The sequence below is a fragment of the Micrasema longulum genome, unplaced genomic scaffold, assembly GCF_059751315.1.
Source record: "Micrasema longulum isolate JH-2025_06_02 unplaced genomic scaffold, ASM5975131v1 h1tg002196l, whole genome shotgun sequence".
NCBI classification, from domain to species: domain Eukaryota; kingdom Metazoa; phylum Arthropoda; class Insecta; order Trichoptera; family Brachycentridae; genus Micrasema; species Micrasema longulum.
The window spans coordinates 164,715-188,513 of record NW_028279360.1 but is presented as its reverse complement, the minus strand read 5'-3'; the positions used below and the strand labels follow the sequence as shown (position 1 = coordinate 188,513).

At 30.2% G+C, this 23,799-nt stretch overlaps 1 protein-coding gene across 1 annotated transcript in view; it reads left to right on the top strand.

Annotated features, from left to right (window-relative positions):
* The window catches only part of LOC148272755 (uncharacterized), a 60,704-nt gene extending 38,211 nt beyond the window's left edge, over positions 1-22,493 (top strand). Inside the window, exons 2-3 of the mRNA XM_088239606.1 lie at positions 15,750-16,492; positions 22,345-22,493. Of these exons, the coding sequence (XP_088095732.1) occupies positions 15,961-16,492; positions 22,345-22,493 (681 nt within the window). The 5' untranslated portion in view covers positions 15,750-15,960. The remainder of the gene's footprint in view (positions 1-15,749; positions 16,493-22,344) is intronic.
* The last annotated feature ends 1,306 nt before the right edge of the window (positions 22,494-23,799 follow it).

The window sequence follows — 23,799 nt, the reverse complement described above, 5'->3', positions numbered from 1 at the left end:
CAAAAACCCTTTAAACCACCTTGCTTTATCTGTTTTCTTTAGAGGTATATATACAAATAAAATAACTACCCATGCGCTATGTGGCTGCTGAAAACGTTATCTAGATTATTTTTGTAAACATTTCTCTATTGATCAAAAACACTTTTTACTAATTTTTTTGTACAGTGTAAATTTGAGCTAGATTTCTTAACGTCTGTGAGCTATGTAGCTGCAAGACGTGTTGTCTAGCTCCTTTATTATTATTTAACTTTACTGGAAACGGGGAATAGGGAATCCCAAACGCCTATGCGCTCTGTCGCTCCAAGGCGTCTTAGAATACTTATTTTACAGCGCTCTAAGTTGATTTTTACAAAAATGGCGGTATATAAATTATCCTAAATGAATTTTAAAAAACTATTTAGGGAAAAAAGAAAAACGTGCCGGTACAGAACATTTTGCCTTTAGACTCTTTCACTAAAAAAACCTAAATCGATTCAGTTTTTGGATGCTTAAATTGGGAATATGAGACCTCGATTTGGTCAATTTTAGTTAAGCATGATCATTCAAACTTGCAGTAATTTTTTTGCACAGTATTTGGGGAGATATTTGCTAAGGAGTTAACAGAAAAACAATACTAAAATCAAACTAAAATCAAATTTATCAAACCTCCCTTCGCCGCATAATTATCTAAATTTCTATGTTTCATTACATACATACCTATTTATATAAATATATATATTTTTTAAAAAAAAAGAGAGATATATGTAACAAACAGAAGAAGGCTGAAGTAAAGATTCTAAACAACGCAACGTCTAGACAGCACTCTAACTGATTGCACTTTTAACGACTCTCATTCTTCTCTCGGACTCTTTTTAGAAAAGGCTGTAAAATTTTAATTTATGCTTCTCTTCGGCTATTAATGGAAATGTCAAATCAAAGTGAAATATTGAAAAAACTTAAAACTTGAATAATAAAATGTATTGTTTTGCGTTTTTTACTATGGTAATTTTGATACTAATCTTTAACTATTGACAAACTGAGTGAAATAACTCCTCTGAGTCACTGAGTGGTTATCTGAGGTTAGGAAATGATTGCCTGATAGGCACTGTCTCTTTTCATCTTGTTTAAAGTATATGTATGTCTTGCTTAGGGCTCTCAGTTTATCCGCCAAAATACAGATGTGATAAACAATTTTGAAAACGAAAAATAAACTAAGACGGAAAATTTCATTTTGAGCCTTTTTCTAAAAAAATATCAAAATAAGTTCATTTTTAAGGTGCAGAAAAACGGAAAGAAAAACGTCAATTTTGTCGATTTCAGTTTGCAAAAATTAATTAGACGTGCAGTTGTCTTTTTTGCACTGCATCGAAAAAACGTTTGCGAGACAGAGATGAAAAAATGTTTAAATACCTATATATCTAGCTTATCCTCCTCAAAACTAAAACTTACATTTAATTATATAACATTTAAAGACCGTTTTTTTAAAAATTAAATTTGAAATATTTTAGTTATTTCTATTTATGTTATTTCTTCAGGTAACTTATTAAACAATTTTTAACCCCTGTATGAAGACTATTTTTGACCTCGTTGGTAATTATTATCTTTCAAATGTTGTTCATATTATGTATAGGCGAATTAATAAAAAAAAATATTTGAATAGTAAATAAAACAACTTTGTTTTTAACTACAATTTTTTTTTCCACCGACCGGTTTTAAAGCAAATAATCTTTTTCGTCAAGATTTACGTAACTAATGAATTAATTAATATATTTTTTTTTATGTTTACTAAATACTACACGTAGACCCAATAACTCTAGTCTTTTTTTTCTTACAAGGATGGTAATTTAATTTCAATATTTTCAAAAGTAGACAGGAGAGGACTAAAAAAAATATTGTTTTTTTAATTGTTGAATTTTTTTTTCTTATTATGAATCCCTTTTTTAATTTCTAAGATTTCTAAGTTGTCTAAGTTTGATATGTTATTTTCAATATGAAGTTCTTTTAATCCAGTGTCTTAAGTTATGATTTTTTTCTTTCAGATGATTTGCGAATTCGGATTTTTTTTTTCCAAAACATGAATATTAAAAACAAGATTTATAAAAAAAAAATGTAAAAAAAATCACACCAAAAATTATACCAGATTTATTTTAAAAAAAATAACCTAAAAATTATACAGCATATTCAGTAGAAAGTTTAAATAATAAAACATTCTACAGTAAAACAACAAGAAAATCATAAGAACTTTTTCACACAGCTAGGCATAGTGAACAAAAAATTGTTTATTAAATGCATGAATAAATAAATATAATTACCATTCACCATCTTTGAAAAAGTTTAAAAGGTTTGTTCTATAGGAACAATACCCTACACTAAATATCTCAGATACGTGGGAATAACTATTGCCGAGTTCATGAAGTCTATTTAATACAGCATAACAAGTATACACTGTCCGTGAATTGTTGCTACAAAACGGTATCACATGTCTAGTCATTCTTCCAGGCACCCTGAAGTTGATGAGAGATAAACAGTTCAGGGCAATCCCATATTGAATTTACAACTTTGAATAAATTTAAAAGGTCTATAATTTTTCTTCAATCGTTAAGTTTTAACAAATTCAGTGTTTTTAGTAAAAAATCGTAATTTAAAAATTCATGACTGATTCTAAGTTAAAAATTTACATACCGTAAGAATTTTTTTTGGACTCTTTCAAGAGAATTTTGGTGACAGTTGTAGTAAGGAGTCCATATTGTAGAGTTATACTCTAACTGGCTTCTCACTAATGAAGTATACATCAACCTTTAAGTGCCTTTGTTTTTGCTTCCTTAGTCACACGTAACATGAAACCTAACGTTTTAAGAGCTTTACTAGTAATTTTATTTATGTGCCTAATAAAGGAAAATTTTTGATCAAAAACAATACCCAGGTCGCGCACCTCAGAAGTTGAGCCTAAGCCTATATCACAGATTTATTATATTTATGGACTTTGTCTTTGTGATTTTTTAACAATGTTCCTGTGCTTATTATTAGTTGTGTAGAAAGCAGGTTTAATGTTTGATGGTAGGGAATAAGATAATTGTTTTGAAAAAATGACATTTATAAAAAGAATCTGCCTCCATTGTTTGGGTAGGTTTACTTTACTTAATGTGGGAGTAGAATAAAAATATTTATTTTTAAGTTCGCACTTTTGTTTTTGATTTAATTGTTCATCAATTAAATTTTCATCATATTCAAATATATATTAAATTAATAAAAAGTTTGTGGTTAAAAACAAAGTTGTTTTATTTGTTTTATAAAAAAAATATTTATTTGAAATTACTCGTAAGCATTTATTTAGCTTTTGAAATGTCTTTGGCTGGTTTTAATGATAACTTTTTATGCAAACATTGTAATATTTACCATTTTATTATGTCCATGTTTAAACATATTTAAATTAGAACAAAGTTTTTTGCTACCTATTTTTAGCATCATACCAAACAAGCGAATAAGCTTTTCACTGACAATTTCTTTTCGTTAAAAGGGGAGATCTCAGTTTAGGATGTGACATCTGTGTGAACACGTCAAAAGAAAGCACACCTGTTACTGAAGCCAAATACCCAGAAGTCCTATCAATGCAAAAGGAACAAAGCGATGCGTAAAGATAAACAAACGTCTCCTAAAAAGTTCCAAGTTCCACAAAGAAAACGTATTATAGACTAACGAACGTCTATAGTCAAAGTATGCATTTCGTAAAAAAAAAAATCTCCCACTTAAAAATATGTTCGAGTTATATTAATTTTATTTCGTGAAGTACTAGTAAAAAGTTATCAAAATGTATAGTAAATGACCTTAAGTTGAGCGTTTCTTACTTGAAAAATGAACATTTGAAAAGGCTTTAGCAATTTTATTGACTTTTAACTGAAAAGCGTTTTGTGCTTCAATTAATAATATGAACAAAAAAATATAAATTTAAGATAGTCATAAGGGTACAAAGATAGTAATATAATTTGCTTTTAATACATTTTTGGAACATTTTGTAGTAAAATGTACTAGGTACTTACTTAATTTTCAAGAATTTCATGATTTATCAACTCCCATAATGGAAAGTGTCCACGAATGGGACAATCGTCTTCCAGCCAAAACAACTGTCTCAAATAATGTGCTACATCAACACCATGATTAAAAACGGATTAACCTATAAACCGCAGTTCCTTGTCGTAAGTGAAGCAAGCGTATTTCAAATTGTTTGGGTAAAAAACGAATTGGTTTTGATTTCAATATTGAATATTATTTTCATTTATACAATATTTGAAGTTCACTATGTAAGGATATAAAAAAACATTTTTAATAAAGTTATTAAAATGTTACCACATTAATTTGTGTTTTTCTCAAAATCACGCATTTCCTTGAATGGGACACGAGCAGTAATCATGAATGGGATACTTCCAGTTTAACACTTGATCCAAATAAACTGCATTTACTTTTCCAATGGAGTACTCTATGCAACACCGGGTGCCGATTTTGGTTTATTGAAAAAACGGTTTACATTAAAGCACAAAGAAATATTGCTTTCTTTATGTTTAATAACAAGTGTCACATGTGTGATGGAGAATACAAATTAACATATTTTGTCTTAAAATAGTACAAACATAATAATGATTGGCCTAATATTAACTTATATCAAATTATTAAAAAATATAAACTAATTATTATGATGTTGCGCCTTGAATCCGCAGCCTATATTGTGCAGGTTATGTGCAGTTCTATATGTAGGCACATTATATATGTACACTGTCTGGTCAACTATATTTGTATTATATATTATAATGTGCAACTGTGTGACCGATATTCAAAAATAGATATAGGAATATACCAATTAAATTGTAATGATTGCGATTCAATCTTCATTGGAAAAACTAAAAAAAACTTTAATATTAGAGTAAAAGAACACTTTAGATGCTTAAATAATAATAATTTTTCTTGAATTCGCAAATCATCTGATAAAGACACTGGATTAAAAGTACTTCATGTTGAAAATAAAATGTTAAAATGAGACAACTTAGAAATCTTAGAAATTAAAAAAGCGATTCATAATAAGAAAACAAAAATTAATAACCAAATAAAGGAAAAAATGACTTGATTAATTGGGTCCACGTTTAGTATTTAGTAAACATGATAAAAATAAAAAAAGGAATCAATTCATAAGTTACGTAAACCTTGACATAGAAGCTAGTTTGCTTTGAAACCAGTCGGTGAAAAACAAAAATTAGTGGTTAAAAACAAAGTTGTTTTATTTTCCTTTGTTTATTATATGTATTACATTTACATTTACATTTCTAGTAATCCTATAAGTTTCGTATGATTTATTTTTTGTTATGTATAATTTTTATGTGACAACATTAACAATTACAATATTATGTTTTAGCCTGTAATTGGACTTTATGATACGTATTTATGGTATAATTGTATCTTATAAATGTATAAATAAATGTCTGTTGGCTTTCCAATGAAATATAATAAAAACAAAATAAAATAAAATTAACATTTCTAAACAATAATCAAACACTTAAAAGCTATAACAATAATTGTTGCAGAGAACTAAACATTTTCAATTATATTTTTTTGTGAAAGAACCAGAAGACTTGTTGATATGGGTTCATGTAAAATAATGTACAACACAATCATTGAACCACACACCAATCACCGCAGCAGCACATGATCATATCAAACTACGGCAAATTTAAAAGAAATTCACCATACTACAAAAAAAAATACAGAAGGTTAGTCAAAATACGATTTGGGCCAATGAAAATCTTGTTTTCTGGACTTTTCATCCTAAAAATGATTTTAATCACATTATTTTCTTTTGTTATTTTGGGTATTTTTTTATATTTATAACGATTGTTTCATTGGACTATTTAAAAATCTATGTATTTAATATATTGAAGTATGGATACGCAATACATACTTTGCGATTATTTTGTCATTCAATTTTTTTTTTCTTTGACAAGAATATTCTGTTTCACTAAATATTCTTTAAGATATAAAATATAATAAAGGAAAACGGTCTTTTGCGGCTAAAAATTCAATTAAGGATAATGAATGTAAAAAATCCAAATGCTAAATGTAATCATTTAAAGGGGAATTTCAGGGGTTAATTACGTCAGACTAAATTCTAAAAACTTTAATTAAAATTTCGAGCTTTCGGACTCAGCTCAAATAATAGCTTTAAGTTTTAATCAAAGTTAAATGCACGCTTCATAACTCATTTCGAAGCTCAAAAAAATCAAATCGTTTCATTTAGACACAAATTATTTATTTAGTCTTCTACAGTTGGCAAAGAGTTACAAAAGGGTTACAAATAAATGCTTTTAAACGACTTTATTCGTTTAATCAACTTTTGCATATCCATATTTGAGGGTACTATTTGAGAACCCGGCAAAATTCATCTTTCTTGATTTTAAGCAAATTACAAAAAAAAAATATAATACTTAAATTCAACTTTTTTTCAAACTTCAATTTTTTATTATAATCAGTAAATAGTTTATCCGTAAGCAGTGATAACATAAGCACAATTATGTCAAAAAACATTAATGAAATAAAACATTTAAATTTATTCATTCTATCTTTACAATACTCAAGTAGAGGTTGCCATGTTTGCAACAAACCCGATAATTTAAAAGTCAAGTTCTTACAAATAAAGCCACATATTTAAATGAAAATGTTATGATTACTGTAAAAAAAATTATTCTGAATAAGTTTCAAATAATATCTAACTTTTTTTAGATTTTGGATTTTGCCAGGTTTGCAAGTAGCACCCTCATTTGTGCGATAGCGTGGTCAAAGCTAAATGACAATTTCTTCCAATCAATTTATTTATCTTTAAATAAGGTATTCATTTACTATTCACAGAGTTACACCTCATTCGAGATGTTTATATATCTAAGTTATTCATTTAAATTAAAATAATCATCATTATTTCATGTGCGCTCCCTAGTTGTAGCATATGGTGTCCACAAAGAGCCTCCATTCATCTCTATCGGCTGCCAGCTTATGTGCGTCCGCCCTAGTCAGGCTCGCGTCCTCATTCAAACAGTCAGCAGTGGACGTCCTGGACGTCGAGAACCTGATGCCTTGTAAAGTAGGCAAGCGTGTTTAAGGCTCTCAGGAAGCATTTGCAGTATATGGCCGAGCTATCCCTATCGCCTCCGCTTGATGACAATTGTCACCGGAGTTTGTTGCGTCCATTCTCTTTTTCTTCATTACTCACAAAGTTAAGCCACCGCACACCCAAGATTCTTCTGAGACACCTATTCTCAAAACTCAGTATTTTGCGGTTTTGGGCCCTACTGAGGTGCCACGATTCGCATCCGTAGAAAATAATAGGTTTTATGCAGACGTTGCATATGGGGTATTTGATTTTCACTGAGTAAATATCCAATCATTAGACAGCCTTATTTATTTTTATTTGTTTTAACTCTATATGCATATACAATTAATAAACATATAATAGCGGGCATATTGCCTTCAGTCAATTTATTAATACCTACTCAAATCGTTCAGTTTGAGAAAATTACAAGTACATGGACATATTTTAGCAGAATACAATTGTATATAACAATTAAAAACAAAAATTAACAAAAAAAATACAATATTTTGAGTTTGTCCAAATTTTTGTAGACAAGGACTGGATTCAACTCCCTGGGGTGCTGTTAACATTAAAATTTTACTAACATATTACAACAGAGATGAAAAACATTTAAGGGAAGGTAATTTAGAAGTCTAGGCATCTACAGGGCTTATGACCTGTCAATGGCTGGTTTAAGTGGCCACTTTACACACTGTGTAACATTCACCATTCTGCCTATATTTGAACATCTTTATTCCTTTAATTCTTTCATCTGTTGATGTTTGTGAAGTTAAAGAGCTCAAACCTTTATTTATGCGGGTGAGATTCATCTAATTGAATTATTTCAAATTTGAACAAACTCAAAATATTGTTAAAATTTTACAACAGAGAAGTATCCATGAAGAAGTATCCATAAAAATAGTATAAAAATTGATGAAAATAAAAAAATTCAGGCGTTGCCTAGTGTGTGGGTGAAATAATTCAATTATATGAATCTTACCCGCATAAATAAAGGTTTCAGCTCTTTAACTTTACAAACCTCAACATATGAATGAATCGAAGGAATATAGATGTTCAAATATGGGCAGAATGGTGAATGTTACACAGTGTGTAAAGTGGTCACTTAAACCAGCGAATGACAGGTCATAAGCCCTGTAAATGCCTAGACTTCCAAATTCCCTTTTTAAAAATGTTTTCCCTCTTTGTTGAAATAAATTTAAATTTAAACAACTTCCTAGGGAGGAAATCCAGCCAGTCTGCAAGCATTTGGACATACTGCAAAATTATATTTATTTCAATTTATTTTTAATCTTCATTGTTTTTCTTTTACTAGAAAATATTTTTTGAAAAATCCTTATGCTGTACAAAAAAAATATATATTCTGTAAAAAAACTTCCAAGATATTCGTAGTTTAATTTATTTACACTACTAAAAACGGAAAAATCAATTTTTAGAACTACTGAAATATGATCCTGGACTATATATCTTGAAAAAGCACTTATTAAGGCAGTTAAAGCCGTAGCTTCCCAACTTATTACATGTAGAATGCTTTTATTTGTGTATTTTATTGAGTGTATTTTTTATCTGCTATAATGGATTCTTCGAAGTAACTCTGATATTAACATGCCTATGAGATAGTAAATAAGATTTTCTAGGAGCACATTGATTTCAATGCTTGGAAATGTATAAGGATTTTTCTTTGGCTTAATAATAAATCCAATTTATTTTCCAGCTTTTTGCCAGAATCAACATTCGAATATAAAGGATACACCGAAAACAAAATATTTTAGCCATTTAAAAGCAACCGAAACTTTTACATTTATATATTTTTTAATATAAAAGGCTGTTTTTGATGTTTAAAATTAAAAGTCCGCAGGACTGAAAACGTTAAAACCTTTTTAACGTTAGGTTTAAATTATAATTATAAAGTGCCTTTATTTATTATTTATTTGATTTTCTTTTATTTAGGAAACATACAGTACCGTAACGATGTTATATATTTTACACAGTTAGACTTAACTCTAATGGAACAGTAAAATTTCTATATTATAAAGTAATTATATGTAAGGATATTATTGAAAGTACCAAAAAGAGAAGGAAAAAAAAAACATAAATGGAGTTGTTTAAAAATTAAAAATTTCAGTAAAAAAAGATATTTTAAAGTTTGTAGTTTGTAGTTAGTATTTACAAATGGAAATAATATTTAAAATAAAGAAACTTTGTAAAAGTAATTAAAAATTAAGAATTAAAATAAAGAATGAAAAACATGCTCAGATGTAAAAATTTAAACAATAGGAAAAACATAAAAATACACATACATATTTTAAGGGATTCAAAGAAACGATAAGAAGAATCTTTAAGTGAAATATAAAAAAATCAATTTAAATCAATTTAAAAAACATCTTCAAAATTAACTGCACACTATAGTAAGAGCAGCAATATATTGATTTTGTGTACAAATATAATTTTTGTAAATAAAAGTAGTTTAAAAGTATGAAAACATGACAATGCAGCAGAAAAAAAGAAAAATAACAGGTATAGAAAGTAATCTTTAAAATTTGACAAATACTTGTGCATCTAAACAACATGTAACAAAAACATTTAGTGGCATTGTAACGTTGTAAAAAATAAGTCCAACGTACTCCGTTTTAAAAGCATTTTAGAACTGGATTATAATTCTAAGTTGCCTGATTTGGCGCCATCTGACGGCCGCGGTAGTAACTCATCCATACAATATCCGTGCATTAGAAGTAGATTCCTTTCCATTTGAAAACTCGGAACGAACAGTCCAACTGTCGCGCAAGGACTCAAAGAGAGGCGACCGCACATTTCAAAAATGTAGTCCTTCAAGAAAGGGAACGTTCAACGTAACGTATGCCTATTTGTTTTAAATTTATTGCCGAAATTCTTGTAGAGAGAGATATCATATTCTAATGAGATTGAGAGTTGAGCTGAAATTATTAAGATAATTTATCCTTACTATGCGAAGAATGGTGATACAAATGAAAGTGATGTCAATAAAACAATAAATCGGTTTTACTTTGCAGTATAGGAAAGAACACGAGAAAAGAAGTTATAATAAGGAAAACAGAGACGCTGTTATGTAGCCGGTGTTTGTGTGAAAGAGGCAAAAATAAAAGAAGAAATTCGTTCAATTGATCGGTTACTGGCAGTAGCGGAAGTGAACGCTTATTATATGACCGGCATGTTCAAATTTATTTTGCTATTAGATCCCTAAATCGCACAAAAAAAAATTAAGGAAAAAAAAATTTAACAGTATGTTTCGTGTGTTTTTTCCAGATGTCTTAACTTCAAAATATTTTATTTTTTGATTCAGGTAACACAATGTTACATCACCGCTTGTAAATAAATTTTAAAGAGCGGCATTTTAAGAGTTATGAAAGTTATTCTCAAGGTACCAATGAGAATTCCATCTATAGACATTTATAAAGCCTTTGATGTACTTGTGATATGTCTGATATATGCTAAATATATTCTGCTAGGCATTTCATGGAGGACATGGTCATCCCCATCTCACAGACATGAATATATAGCAAGGGCAAGAAATAATATCATTGTCAATATTCCTCTCCTTAACACAACATTTGCTCAAAGGTGCAAGGATTATTTCTGTATCTACATTCCAACAAAATAATACAAATTTATTTATTTTATTAACATAAACGGAAAATCTGCCTTTTAAAAAAATTTATAATACTAACATATTTTGCTTAATATTTTTTTTTTTTTTTAAACATAATTTTTCTTGTACCCAAAGTAAAAAAAAAAAATAAAACCTAAAAATTAAACAAGATTATATAGCAAAAAATATTAAATAATAAATCGAAATCTTGCAAATGAAAATTACTTTTTTTTTTTTTTAATTAAGTGAATTGGGAACAAAGTAAATTAATAACAGAAATATAAAAGTCTAGGCAGTTATAGGGCTTATGACCTTATTGACGGGTTCAATTTTAATTTTAATTTTAAATAACATCATTTTACCATTTACATGTCATAAGCCCTCTAAATATCTAGACTTCTATATTTCGGAGAAATTTATATGTTTTGTTTTCAATTGTTTTCGATTTGGTAAGGTATCCAATTTTAAAACTTTTATTGGATTTAATTCTACTATTTTTTTTTAAAATACATATGACGCGTTTGGTTTGTGCACCAAAAACGGTTAAAATTCAATATAATGTTATTCGTTTGAGTTTTAATTAGTATGGAATCAAAAATCCATAAACGGTGGGTAGTTTGTCATTTATTTCATGTTAATTTGTTTATGACTTTAGTTTTCTGTGAAAATGTAGTGAACTGTGGTCATATTTAAACTTAATAAGTATTTGACTTTGCAATGCTAAAATTAAATAAATAAATTATACAAGGTATGTTTGTTATATAAAATAATGTTATTCGTGGTATATATTTTCATAAATTGTTCCATATCCGGTAAATTTCTGCTCAAAAATGTTAAAATTCTTCCTTCGTTTTTTAAACTCAATAATAACACGGAGAGTTTCGGATTCAATTTCCAGTGAGATCATAATAATTGACGTAATTTCTTAGAACAATATTTCGAGTTTGTCCAAATTTTTGTTGACAAGGACTGGATTGAACTCCCGGGGAGCTGCTTATATTAACACATCACAACAGAGATAAAAAAACATTTAAGAGAAGGTAATATAGAAGTCTAGGCATCTACAGGGATTATGACCAGTCAATGGCTGGTTTGAATGGCCACTTTACACAATGTGTAACATTCACTATTCTGCTCATATTTAAACATCTATATTCCTTCAATTATTTCACCTGTTGATGTTTGTGAAGTTAAAGAGCTGAAGTCTTTATTTATGCGGGTGAGATTCATCTAATTGAATTATTTCACCTACATACTAGGCAACGCCTGAAAATCTTATTTTTTCTCTAACTTAAACTCAAAATATTGTTGATAAATCCACCTGGTCCATGAAGAAGTACAGAAATTAAAAAAAAAAAAGATTTTTAGGCTTTACCTAGTATGTAGGTGAAACAATTCAAAGAGATGAATCTCACCCGCATAAATAGAGGTTTCAGCTCTTAAACTTCACAAACATCAACAGATGAAAGAATTGTTGGAATATAGATGTTCGAATATGGGCAGAATGGTAAACGTTACACAGTGTGTAAAGTGGCCACTTAAACCAGCCATTGACAGGTCATAAGCCCGGTAGATGCCTAGACTTCTATATTACTTTCTCTTAAATGTCCTTTATCTCTGTTGTGATGTGTTAGTAATTTTTTACGTTTATCGTTAATTTTAAGATTGATAATAAAATAATAATGACTAATTTTAAAATGGGGTACTAAATTTGAGCAGTAAATACAAACGTTAAAAACGTTTTTTATTATTATTAAGTGATATGCTGACATTATATTTAATAAAACAGAAAGTATGAAATTATGAAGAGAAATGACATAACTTAAATTCATCAAGTTTGAAAACAACCGAGAATCAACCAATACTAACCAATCGTATATATTATGTACGACCGAAGGATAAATAAAGGTACTACCTGCGAACCTGTCAAAATCCAAGATTTAAAAAAAGTTGGATATTAATTAAAACTTATTCAGAATACAATTTTTTACAATAATGACAACATCGTCAGTAAAAATCCGGCTTTGTTTGTAAGAACTTGACTTTTCAATTGTCGGGTTTGTTGCAAACATGGTAACCTCGACCTGAGTTTTGTAAAGTTGAAATGTATAAAATCATTTCCATTCTTAATACGTTTAGTTAGGTATTCGAAAAAAAATGTTTATAAAAGCATTTATCCCATTATTGTTAAAGGAATTCCTCCACATCAGCACGGTTTTCTCAAAGGCAAATCAACCGCGTCTAACTTAATTGAGTTTACGAACTTTGTACTTCGTTGTATGGATAAATGTGAACAGGTGGATGTGGTCTACACTGATTTTGAAAAGGCATTCGATCGTGTGGATCATATTATCCTTCTGAGAAAAAATTTTAACCTTGTGATACTAGGTGACGTATATCGATGGATATCATCCTACGTAAGCAACAGGAGCCAAGCTGTCGTACTCGGAGGTTTTCGATCCAATTTTATAGATATTACATCGGGAGTTCCTCAAGGTTCACACTTAGGTCCTTTGCTCTTTAATGAGTACCTTTACGATATATATGCAGTCATCCATAATTCAAATTTCTTGATGTATGCTGACGATAAAAAAATATATCTGAATATTAAAGATACTAGTGACTGCCATAATCTCCAAGACGATCTTCACCGATTAACAGATTACTATGAAAAAAATTTCATAAATGTAAATGTCTCAAAATGTTTACTCATTTCTTTTTCACGTAGCTCCAAACCTTCATATCAATATTTTTTAAGTAATCGAGCTATACGAGTTGAAAGTGTTCGTGATCTTGGTGTGATTCTAGATAAAAAACTTACGTATGAGAACCACATCGAAAATATAGTGAACCGGGCACACAGAAACATAGGTTTTGTTATCCGCACTTGCCAAGCTTTTAATGATATTGGTAGTATCAAATTAATTTATTTCGCTTACGTTCGCAGTCTCCTTGAATATGCCTCCTCTGTGTGGTCTCTCCAGTATTCCATACACAAGATAAGGCTTGAAAATATTCAGAAAACATTTTTGAGACATCTCAATTGGAGATCCAGATTTACGGACCTTAACTATAAAACTTCTTGTCATAAACATAATATACTTAGTCTTGAGGATCGTCGTTTGTTATTAGATATGGGGATTCTACATGACATTCTTAATGGACGTCTTGATAGTCCTGTTCTGGTTTCTGAATTGACCCTTAACGTACCTGGCTACCGCACCCGTCACACGAATCTATCTCTTTTCCATGTACCTACAGTTCGCACCAACTATGCACAGAACTCTCCTCTGATTCGTTTGACGCGTAATTATAATTTATTTTTCAATAACATAAACATATTTCACTGCAGTTAACTCACTTTTAAAACCAAAATTAAAAAACTATTATTTGAAAAAAATTATGTTTCGTTATAAAAAAAATAATATATTTTTACATTATAAATTTAAATTATTTCTATTCACTCATATCAAACACACACTTACCCTGTCCCTAAACCTACCCTCACACCCATATACAATTACACACATATTCACATACCTACCAAAACCACACTCCACTTTTTTACACACGCATCCTCACACAAAAAAACTCGCACACATGCACTTCTATGAATTATATCTAACTAAACTGGATTTTTATAATTGTATTTATGTGGAAAACTGATTTGGCTTTATTTTATGTTTTTTTCATAATGTTGTGTATATTTTTTTGTATTGCTGTTGTTTTTCTGAATAAACACAAATTAAAAAATCAAGTTTATTATTTCACTACTGTTTTTTTTTACAAAATCGTACTTATGTCATCATTGCTTACGTATAAAAAAAATACTGAATATAATACAAAAATGAAGTTTAAAAAAAGTTGAAGGTATGTTTTATATTTTTTTTGTGATTTGTGATTTACTCAAAATAAAGAAAGATTAATTTTTCCGGGTTTGCAAATAGTACCCTCAAATAATATTCATACAAATTTATTATTTATTTATCCATTTTTTCTATATATAAGCGTAATATATATAACATAATATAGCATAACAACACACGTTTGCTACACGTGTGCTACAATTCAGCACTGTAATTGGGCTTCATAGGCTATTGTGATGTAATAAAAATAAAAGACCTCAAAATCAGTAGATCTCGGAAGGATTGGGTTGGAATTCTACCGACTGTTAGATTTTTTTAATGGTTGATAACTGTGTGGTTTTAGTGACGTTATTCTGAGTGACAGAATTTTTTTTTTCATTTAAAAAAAATATTACATATTTTTTTTATGGTTTACTCAAATATTAAAATTTTTGGGTGCCACTTTCAACGAGTTGTAAATAACTCACTATTAGAAAATGGGAACCAAGTTGTTGTAGAGCGGAGTGTGAAGCTCGAACCTCTGATCCGTGAAACCGCGATACTAGCCATGTGACCACAACTCGGTTCATCATTATATTTCAATTGTTCCTAACAGCAAAAAATTGATTTTGAGACTCAAAGGGGTGAAATTTCACAGTGACCGAGATTCTAATTAATCAAAGGCCGAATCCTAGCATTTAACAGTCGGTGATACCCGCCTGTTGCCTTCTTGTTCGTAATAAATGCATTTAGAAAAATAAAAAAAAAACACATAAACCCACCCTATCCTCAACTCCTTACGGTAAAAAATTGTGTATGTTTTAGAATATAATATCTTATTTCAAGGAAATTGTTAAAACAGGTTTCAAAAATAAAACCTAAATATAATAAAAATGAATGTACAACGAACAAGAGAGGGATCTCTAAACACGTGTTTTAGCTCTATTAGGGAGGTAGAAACGTTATTATTAATTGTCCATGTAGAAAATATTTGTAATTTTGTCCTTATTTGGTAAAAAAACTATTAACAAATAAAAAATAAAAAAAACTGTTGATAAAAAAAGTTGGATAATTGAAGGCGCTTTTTTTTTTTTTTCTTTAACTGAGTCCAAAAAGTCCTGAGTTATATGATTTCATTGGCAATGATTAATATTGTTTTATTTTTCTTTGATTTCAGCTAAACCTGTCAACACTCCACAAACTGCAAATGGATTTTGAACATTGGAAAAATACTGTAAATAAAACGGTTAAATATGGAATATCTTCCATATCTTGGCGTGATTAAATATAAATAAAAATGAGTCACTTTAAATGTGATAATTGTGTTAAAGATTTTGATGTGAACATTAAAAATATGTTTCACACAAGGTAATACTTAAAGTGTAGTGATGGGAAAAAACGTGAGATCACGATTCAAATGCCTGAACAGTGCATCGCCATTCACAATGTTGATCTTCCACGCACTTCTGATTCTGACTCTTCCTCCGTTCGCTACGAAGTTCTTCACTGTGAAGTGCGAAGCGGCATCAGACCAGCGAGGAAGTCAGTCAGAAAGAAGTTCAGGGACCTTAAGCTCTAGGGTCGTTAGGACTAAGTATGGAGATTTGAGAGGGGTGATTGTTACTTTAGAATCTCGGTATTTAGATCCTGTGGAAGTGTTTAGAGGGATACCTTACGCGTCTCCTCCTTTAGGATCTTTGAGGTTTATGCCTCCTGTTTCGGGGGCCCTGTGGTCGGGGATTAAAGTGGCGGATCGATTTAGTCCTGTGTGTCCTCAAGTGTTACCCGATATAAGGAATGAAACAGCAGTGCTGAAGAGAGTGTCCAAAGGAAGGCTGGAGTATTTGAAAAGGATCCTGCCGTTTTTAGTGAACCAGTCGGAGGATTGCCTGTATCTTAATATTTACGCCCCAGCTCAAGGTAAGATATTTAAATTACATAAATAAATAAATAACTTTACTAGCTTTCCTTAAAATTTTAAGTTTGCTAAAATGATCTTAATTTGTTTGCAACAGAGAGAAAAAACATTTTTGAGAATGGAATATGGAAGTCTAGACATTTACAGGGCATATGATCTATCATTAGCTGTTTTAAGTGGCCCTTTATAACATTTACCATTCTTACTTTACTTAAACATCCACATTTCTTTAACTCTTCTATTTTTTGACTTCTTCGAATTGAAAGAGCTGAAACGTAACTGAGTTTAGTTTATTTGTGTACTGTTTTGAAATAATTCTTGTTTTAAAATAAACGCTTATTTCATTTACCACCTATAGCACCTGCTCTTTTAAATGTTGTTGTTAATTACGGTATCTTAAAGTCACCGAAAATTTTAATACAGTGTCTTCTTGAATAGACATACCCCATATTTTTATCAAAATGCACACATTATAAGTTGATACATTTTTTTCCTAGAGAAAACATTGGAATTGATTTTCACCTCAATATGTCATGACTTCCATGCTTCATTATGTAATGTATTTAAGATTAATGTAAGTTGAACAAACTAACGGGTGTAGGTAAAAAAATATTGTTATATTTTTAGGTAATTAAAATATAATATAATATCATCGGTATCGTTTTTATTAACGACTCTGCGGCTAATTCAGTTTCAAATACTAACTACAACGTCGCACTCAAGACCTCAAGGTACATAATGAGTATGTCAGTGCGTATGTGTGTGTCTGTAACCTTAAAATCATAAAATTTTATATAAATCCTTTAAAACCGTTTAAGAATGCATCAGCGACGCGAAAGTACCTAAATTTTGCTATTTAGAACACTACACCCATAATTAATAAATAACAACAGTGCTACTAAAAGTGAACTGACATTTATTGATAAATATAAAATATTTCAAATATCTGCCTTCTAATAATATACAAAATGATAAATCAAACCGCTCATACACGCGTTTGTGTAATATTAATGTAGAAAAGTGAATTTGAACAGGAAAGTTGCGTCTCATAAAACAAAATAATACGGACCAAAATAGACACCCAGTCATTGGAACAAAAGGCATAATAGAACTACACACGTGCGTTTCCAGAAACTATCTACCAGCCAGCGGGCCACATGGCGACGATATCTACCTACTGTCTACAAAAGCTTCTCTTCGGACATCTATCTCCCTTTGTTAACCATGGAGTTGAAACAGTGTTTGATTTATTTAGTTTTTTATTGCTTACTTCTTGGCATGAACACTTGACCAATTTACTACTATACTCGATTTTTTATAAATTTATTGATATTGTTTTAACTTTGCTGGAATTCCTCTCGTCCATGCGTTTTGTAGCTGCACGATGATTGGTTATCTAGTTTTCATATATCAACTTTCAAATACCTAAATTTTGTAAACGGGGTCTAGGATTCCAATCGTCTATGCGCTTAGTAGCTGCAAGGCGTGTTGTAATCTTACTCGTTTTTATTATTCATATTTTTTTTTTTAAATATCATTAATACACTAAATTTATTTGTCAATTTTTAAAATGTGTAAATGGGGGCTAAATTTCTAACTTTCTATGCGCTCTGTAGCTGCAAGACGTCTAGCTCCTATCTGTTATAATTTTTGATTGATCTTAATTGAAAACGAGGAACTAGAATCCCCACCGTCCATGCGCTCTGTAGCTGCAAGACGTACTGGGATATTTATTAATTGTACAGCGCCCTTGAGGTGATTTTCACGAAAATGGCGCTTTATAAATTATCCAACTATATATATATATAATCGAACCTCACGCATAGTAAATAAGCAAAAAAAACACTTAACCATGACATTAGCTAGACAAATAATTTTGTTTAATTACTCCAAGGTTATCAATGAGATTAAGTTTGAAATACAGGGCACGAAAGCACGAAAATGAAATGCAAAATTTTATGTTAATTCTCATTGCAAACAGTTTCCATCTGTAGCCATATAATACCATGGTATGCACGTCACCCGTTTTCAAAACGCTTTTTGCATATTAAATGAAAAAGCCTTTCACGTACTAACGTAAATGTGTTCCATAAATCAAAACAACGTGAATTTAACAGCCATTTCATTTTAAAAACAAGCTCAGAATAAAATTTCACACTCTTGTATCGGATATAATTTTAAATAAGTCATTTTTCACACGTGAAACGTATTTTTATTGTTTTGATTATGTATAATCAACGGCGCATTAAAATTTTAAGATAATAAGGTTTTTTATGGCTAATTGTGGTAATTTATATTTTTTTCCAAAATTGTTACGTTAGTTAACTTTTCTAAATAATTGGTAAAGAGGTATTCGGATCCTCTGCTTCTGACCACCAAGGGAGTCCTTCTTTAATCAAAGCCGTTCTCTCATTGTAAATATCTGTGTTTTTGATTATGTTTGTTGTGCAAATTATGTTTGTTGTGTCACCATATTTTTAGGAAATTGTTTTCGTATCAACAATATTTTGAGTTTGTCCAAAATTTTGTAGACAAAGACTGGATTTAACTCCCTGGGGAGCTGATAACATTAACATATTACAACAGAGATGAAGAACATTTCAGAAAAGGTAATATAGAAGTCTAAGCATCTACAGGGCTTATGACCTGTCATTGGCTGGTTTAAGTGGCCACATTACACACTGTGTAACATTCACCATTCTGCCCATATTTGAACATCCATATTCCTTCAATTCTTTCATCTGTTGATGTTTGTGTTGATGTTTGTGTTTTTGTATATTTGAATACGTTTTTTTATGTTAATTATCTGTGTAAATACATATTTATTGAATAAAAAAAAAAACAGAGGCATTGAGAGGATCCTGAGGGGTGGGGACGACGTGTTGGCCTCTGTCCATCCATCCTCCTTCCCCTCGTTAATCTGCATAGAGTTTGTATTCCTCAGGAATATGTTTAATAACTTTCCTCTATGCGTAGCTGACAGAGAGTCCCCCAGAACTCAATTACGACTGCGGGTGGATGGTGGGATTAAAGACCTCCCCTCAATATTCTAAATAATTAAAAATTATAGAACACTGACGCCTCAAATAAACGATGTATGCTTATTATATGACACATAATATAAGATATACAGTGTTTCAGGGTCATACCGAGGAACATTTCTCATAGTAAACATAAATAAAACCATTTTTTTTTTTAAAAGAAACATTTTTACGACAATTTTTTTTTTTTAATTTGTAAATTACTTCTTACCCAACCGCTTCCCTTTTACACGTCCGGTGCGTATCGCTTTGTTGGTCAAGAACGTTTTAATGTTAAACACATTTCTAAAAGAGGACTAAGGGTTTGTTGCCGCGTCGACCTACCGACAGAAAAAATAGTAGAGTCGACCAACACAACCGATGACCCCGACCGCTTTTGCTTTTGCGACTGGTATCTTTATTAAGGAGTTCAATGTATTTATACAAAACAAAGGTAATGATAGATAATTCAAAATTATATGAAAGTAAATTAAATAAAATTATTTTTATTTTATGGATCATTATCATATTTTTTTTTGGATTAATCAATGAGTTGATATAATGCTATTTTAATTATTAACAAATCACAACAGGGATAGAGAATACCTTTAATAAGTGAATATGGAAGTCAAGGAATTTACAGGGCTTATGACCTGTCATTGGCTGGTTTAAGTGGTCACTTTACACACTGTGTAACATTCACCATTTTGCCTATGTTTGAACATCTATATTTCTTCAATTGTTCCATTTGTTTGTTCAAAAAAATACTTAAACTCATTAAAATAGCATTATGTCAACTAATTAGCTAACCCAATAAAAATCGATAATGATCCTTAAGATATAAATAACTTTATTTAATTAACTTTCATATAATTTTGAATTATCTATTCTTAGTTGTGTATAAATACATTGAACTCCTAATAAAGATAACAGTCGCAAAAGCGATGAAACTGGTCATTGGATTTGTGCATTATAATACCGAATTTCGAGTTTTAAATCAAATTTGTGGATTAAAGTATCACTCGTCTTTTATTTATATAATAAATAAGAATGAACTTCCATCAAGAATTTTTACTTACAAACTTAAATGTTTTATATATACAAGACTTGATATATATCTCGTATTTTTTTTACAGCAAAGTCGTATTTTGTTTTATGAAAAAAAAATCTGCGATAATTTAGACAAATCACAATTTTGTTTTCAAATTTTCACACTGCAGGTTAAAACGAAAACATCTTTTTTGTGTTCCGAAAATAGAAATCCATCCAAAAATAATATTATATTTTAGTGATCCGCAATATACAATACATACACCAATGATTTAAGAGTTTTATTGTGTTAACTGGATTGGTAATATCCAATCAGAGAGGAAAATGAAGCAAGTGATTAATTTTGAATTTAATTTACCGAAGGGAGAGAAATTTATTCACTTGTTTCAGTGAATTTCAAAACTGTTTTCGAGTCAAACTTTCCTAATGGGAAAATCACAATATGTAAAATCCACATTTAGGACATGAATTTAATTTCATATTGAAAACTTTTTGAATCGAATTCAGCATAAGAAATTTGCCCGCATTATGTAAAATATTTTGAAAAGTCCCGCAGAGAAAACACTTTTCCACAAAACTCAAACAAATATCTCTTTTTTCATCGTTTTATTTATCCATTCTACAAAAACCATCTCCCAAAAAAACTACTGTAAAATCAGTTTTTGATAGAAATATTCGACAAAGAATACTTTCATCAAAACATTTTCAAAAAGTATTTTCCTTCATGTTAATAATAACATATTACAAGTCTAAGTATTGTATTGGGTGGTAAAATATATATATATTTTTTTTATGGAAATGAATAGAACAAAAGGTCATAAAAAAAATAGTCAATAATGTATTCTCCTTTTTTCTCTCGATTGAAAACAAAAAAAGGTGTCAAAAGTGTTCACGGTCGTCTATTTGACATCCCATTGTTAAAATAATATATTTAACGCAAAAAAAAAACAAGATTTTGTAGGACAGTAGATTTGATTTAAAATGGACACATCGTATGTCCACTACATACCGCACACCGCATTTGAGGACATCAGTCTCTTTGACGGTGCCCACATACAAGGAAAAATTGCTCGTTGCCGAACGAAAAAAGCTACTCAAAGGATCTCTCTGTAATGTGGTACATTTTATTGGATCGAGAAAAGAAAAAAGTAAATTCTTCACTGACTAGGATTAAATTGATTGGACATGATCATTTCGCCGAAATGATTACGACAGGTTTTGATAACCTTGAAATTTCTTTTGAAGCCATCAGATGTGTTTATCCTACTTGACATTCTATTTTGCCAAATAACATATTTTACGTAAAAGCAAACACGAAACCTTGTAGTGCATACTTTTTTTTTAATGACGTTTAGTTTTGACAAATGTGTTTTTTTTGTGATAATTTTTGAATTTGGATAAAAACGACACAACGTTTGTTAACATCCAATTTTTTTAACTTAGCCAATCCAAGTAATTGATTTAACTATTTAATTCGCTTTGATCTCTAGATAAGTTATTTATTCCACCATTTTGTCCACAATTCAGTCACTAAACAAACGTGTTTGTTATATTCACATACAGCAGATAATTATAATATTATACGTATATCCAAAATATTGAATTTAATCATTTAAGTCTGTGCTTTTGCGTTACGCGAGCGACACACTCATTTAATTTTCGGGTGTGGAAAATGTGCAACCGAACGACTAGCCACACGACATAATCCGTGGCGTATTATCCGTCGGCTAAATACGCCTTATACAGTCGACGGAATTTCCGCTGAGTGCGGCTCATCCTTTTAGAATACGTGGAATGCAGAGTTGCCATTCGACGCTGCCGGCTAAAACGCGCGCGAAGAACGGAACAGTCGCCAAAGGTAAACGTTCCGCCCAGTCCGCTGACGGAACAACCGAACATCCGCGTAGTACGGCCAATGGCAGTAAATCAGTAGAATGAAATGTATTGGCGTTCCTCAGGAGAATTCACGCAGCGGAATTGTGGTTTCGATAAACACCTTTATTTGACGCAGTCAGAAAAATAATTCATTTTCACACTTCGAACAACTACTTGCTCTGATGGCCATAAAAAAGTTTTTTTTTTTATTTTTATATTTTTAAAACTTGTAGGTACATACAAACCATTGTCATTTTGCAACCCATGTAAACATGTTTGATAAGTCATAGACTAAAAAACATTAATCTACGATTCTAGTTTTATTTCACATAATATGAACATAACATACATTGTTTTAAATTCGTCTGGACGACGAGACAACATACAGGCATATAAAAAACAAGCGTAAGCGTAATAAAACAAATGTTTTGTGATATATTGAAATGAAGGTTTGTAACTGTGTTTTATGTCACCGTAGTATGAAATGTCTACAAAAATGTACAAATAAGTATTGATTTACTCATATTATTACGCTGATATTCTAAAGTTAACAATAGTGATAAAAACAGGGTTTAATTCAAGGCCACAACTATCTTTATAACCATAAAATGACAAAAATCCCCTTAATTATTAAGAATGCCTTACTTTATAGATTGACAATTCTTGTTTTAAACTCGTTTTATATGGATCAAAAAAACTCCAAAAAAATTATGTTCAACGATTTTTCGACTCTGTCTAAATGTTTGTTGCGCAAAATTGTAAATTTCTGAAAACATTTTTTTTCAGTTGTATGTTTGAAGGCAAGTAGGGACTTTAATATTGAAATAACAGTCCCCATTCAGCGACATCATTTTTAAATGCTTACATTAAAATTTGTTTTTGGGACAATTTTTAATTTAGTTTTTACGTGCACATACAAATAGTGAAACCAGAAAAAAGATACCTCGTTAATTTTATTTTCTTATTAATACTTCTGACATGTAATATATATTTGTACATTGGCGGGCTTATTGCCAAATGGCATTTCTATCCAACTATTCACACTTTAATCATTTAATGGATTGTAATTTAAACAGCGGATTCACTTTCCATCTCCAAAAAATGTGTAGTTTATGAAAATCAGAATCATAATTTGCGCACGTTAACTGACATGAAGTGTGTTACGAGGCATATCCAGAAAGTAAGTGTATTGAATTTTTGTAACTTACATTTTTTTTTTAAACAAAAAAATTACTTGGTTACCGTAGTACACATGTAAGCTATTTTTCGACATAGTCGCCATTCCTCTCAATGCAGGTGGTGAAGCGGGGTATCAACTTTTTGATACCTTCCTTGAAATAGTTTCCCGTCAACCACTTAGTCCA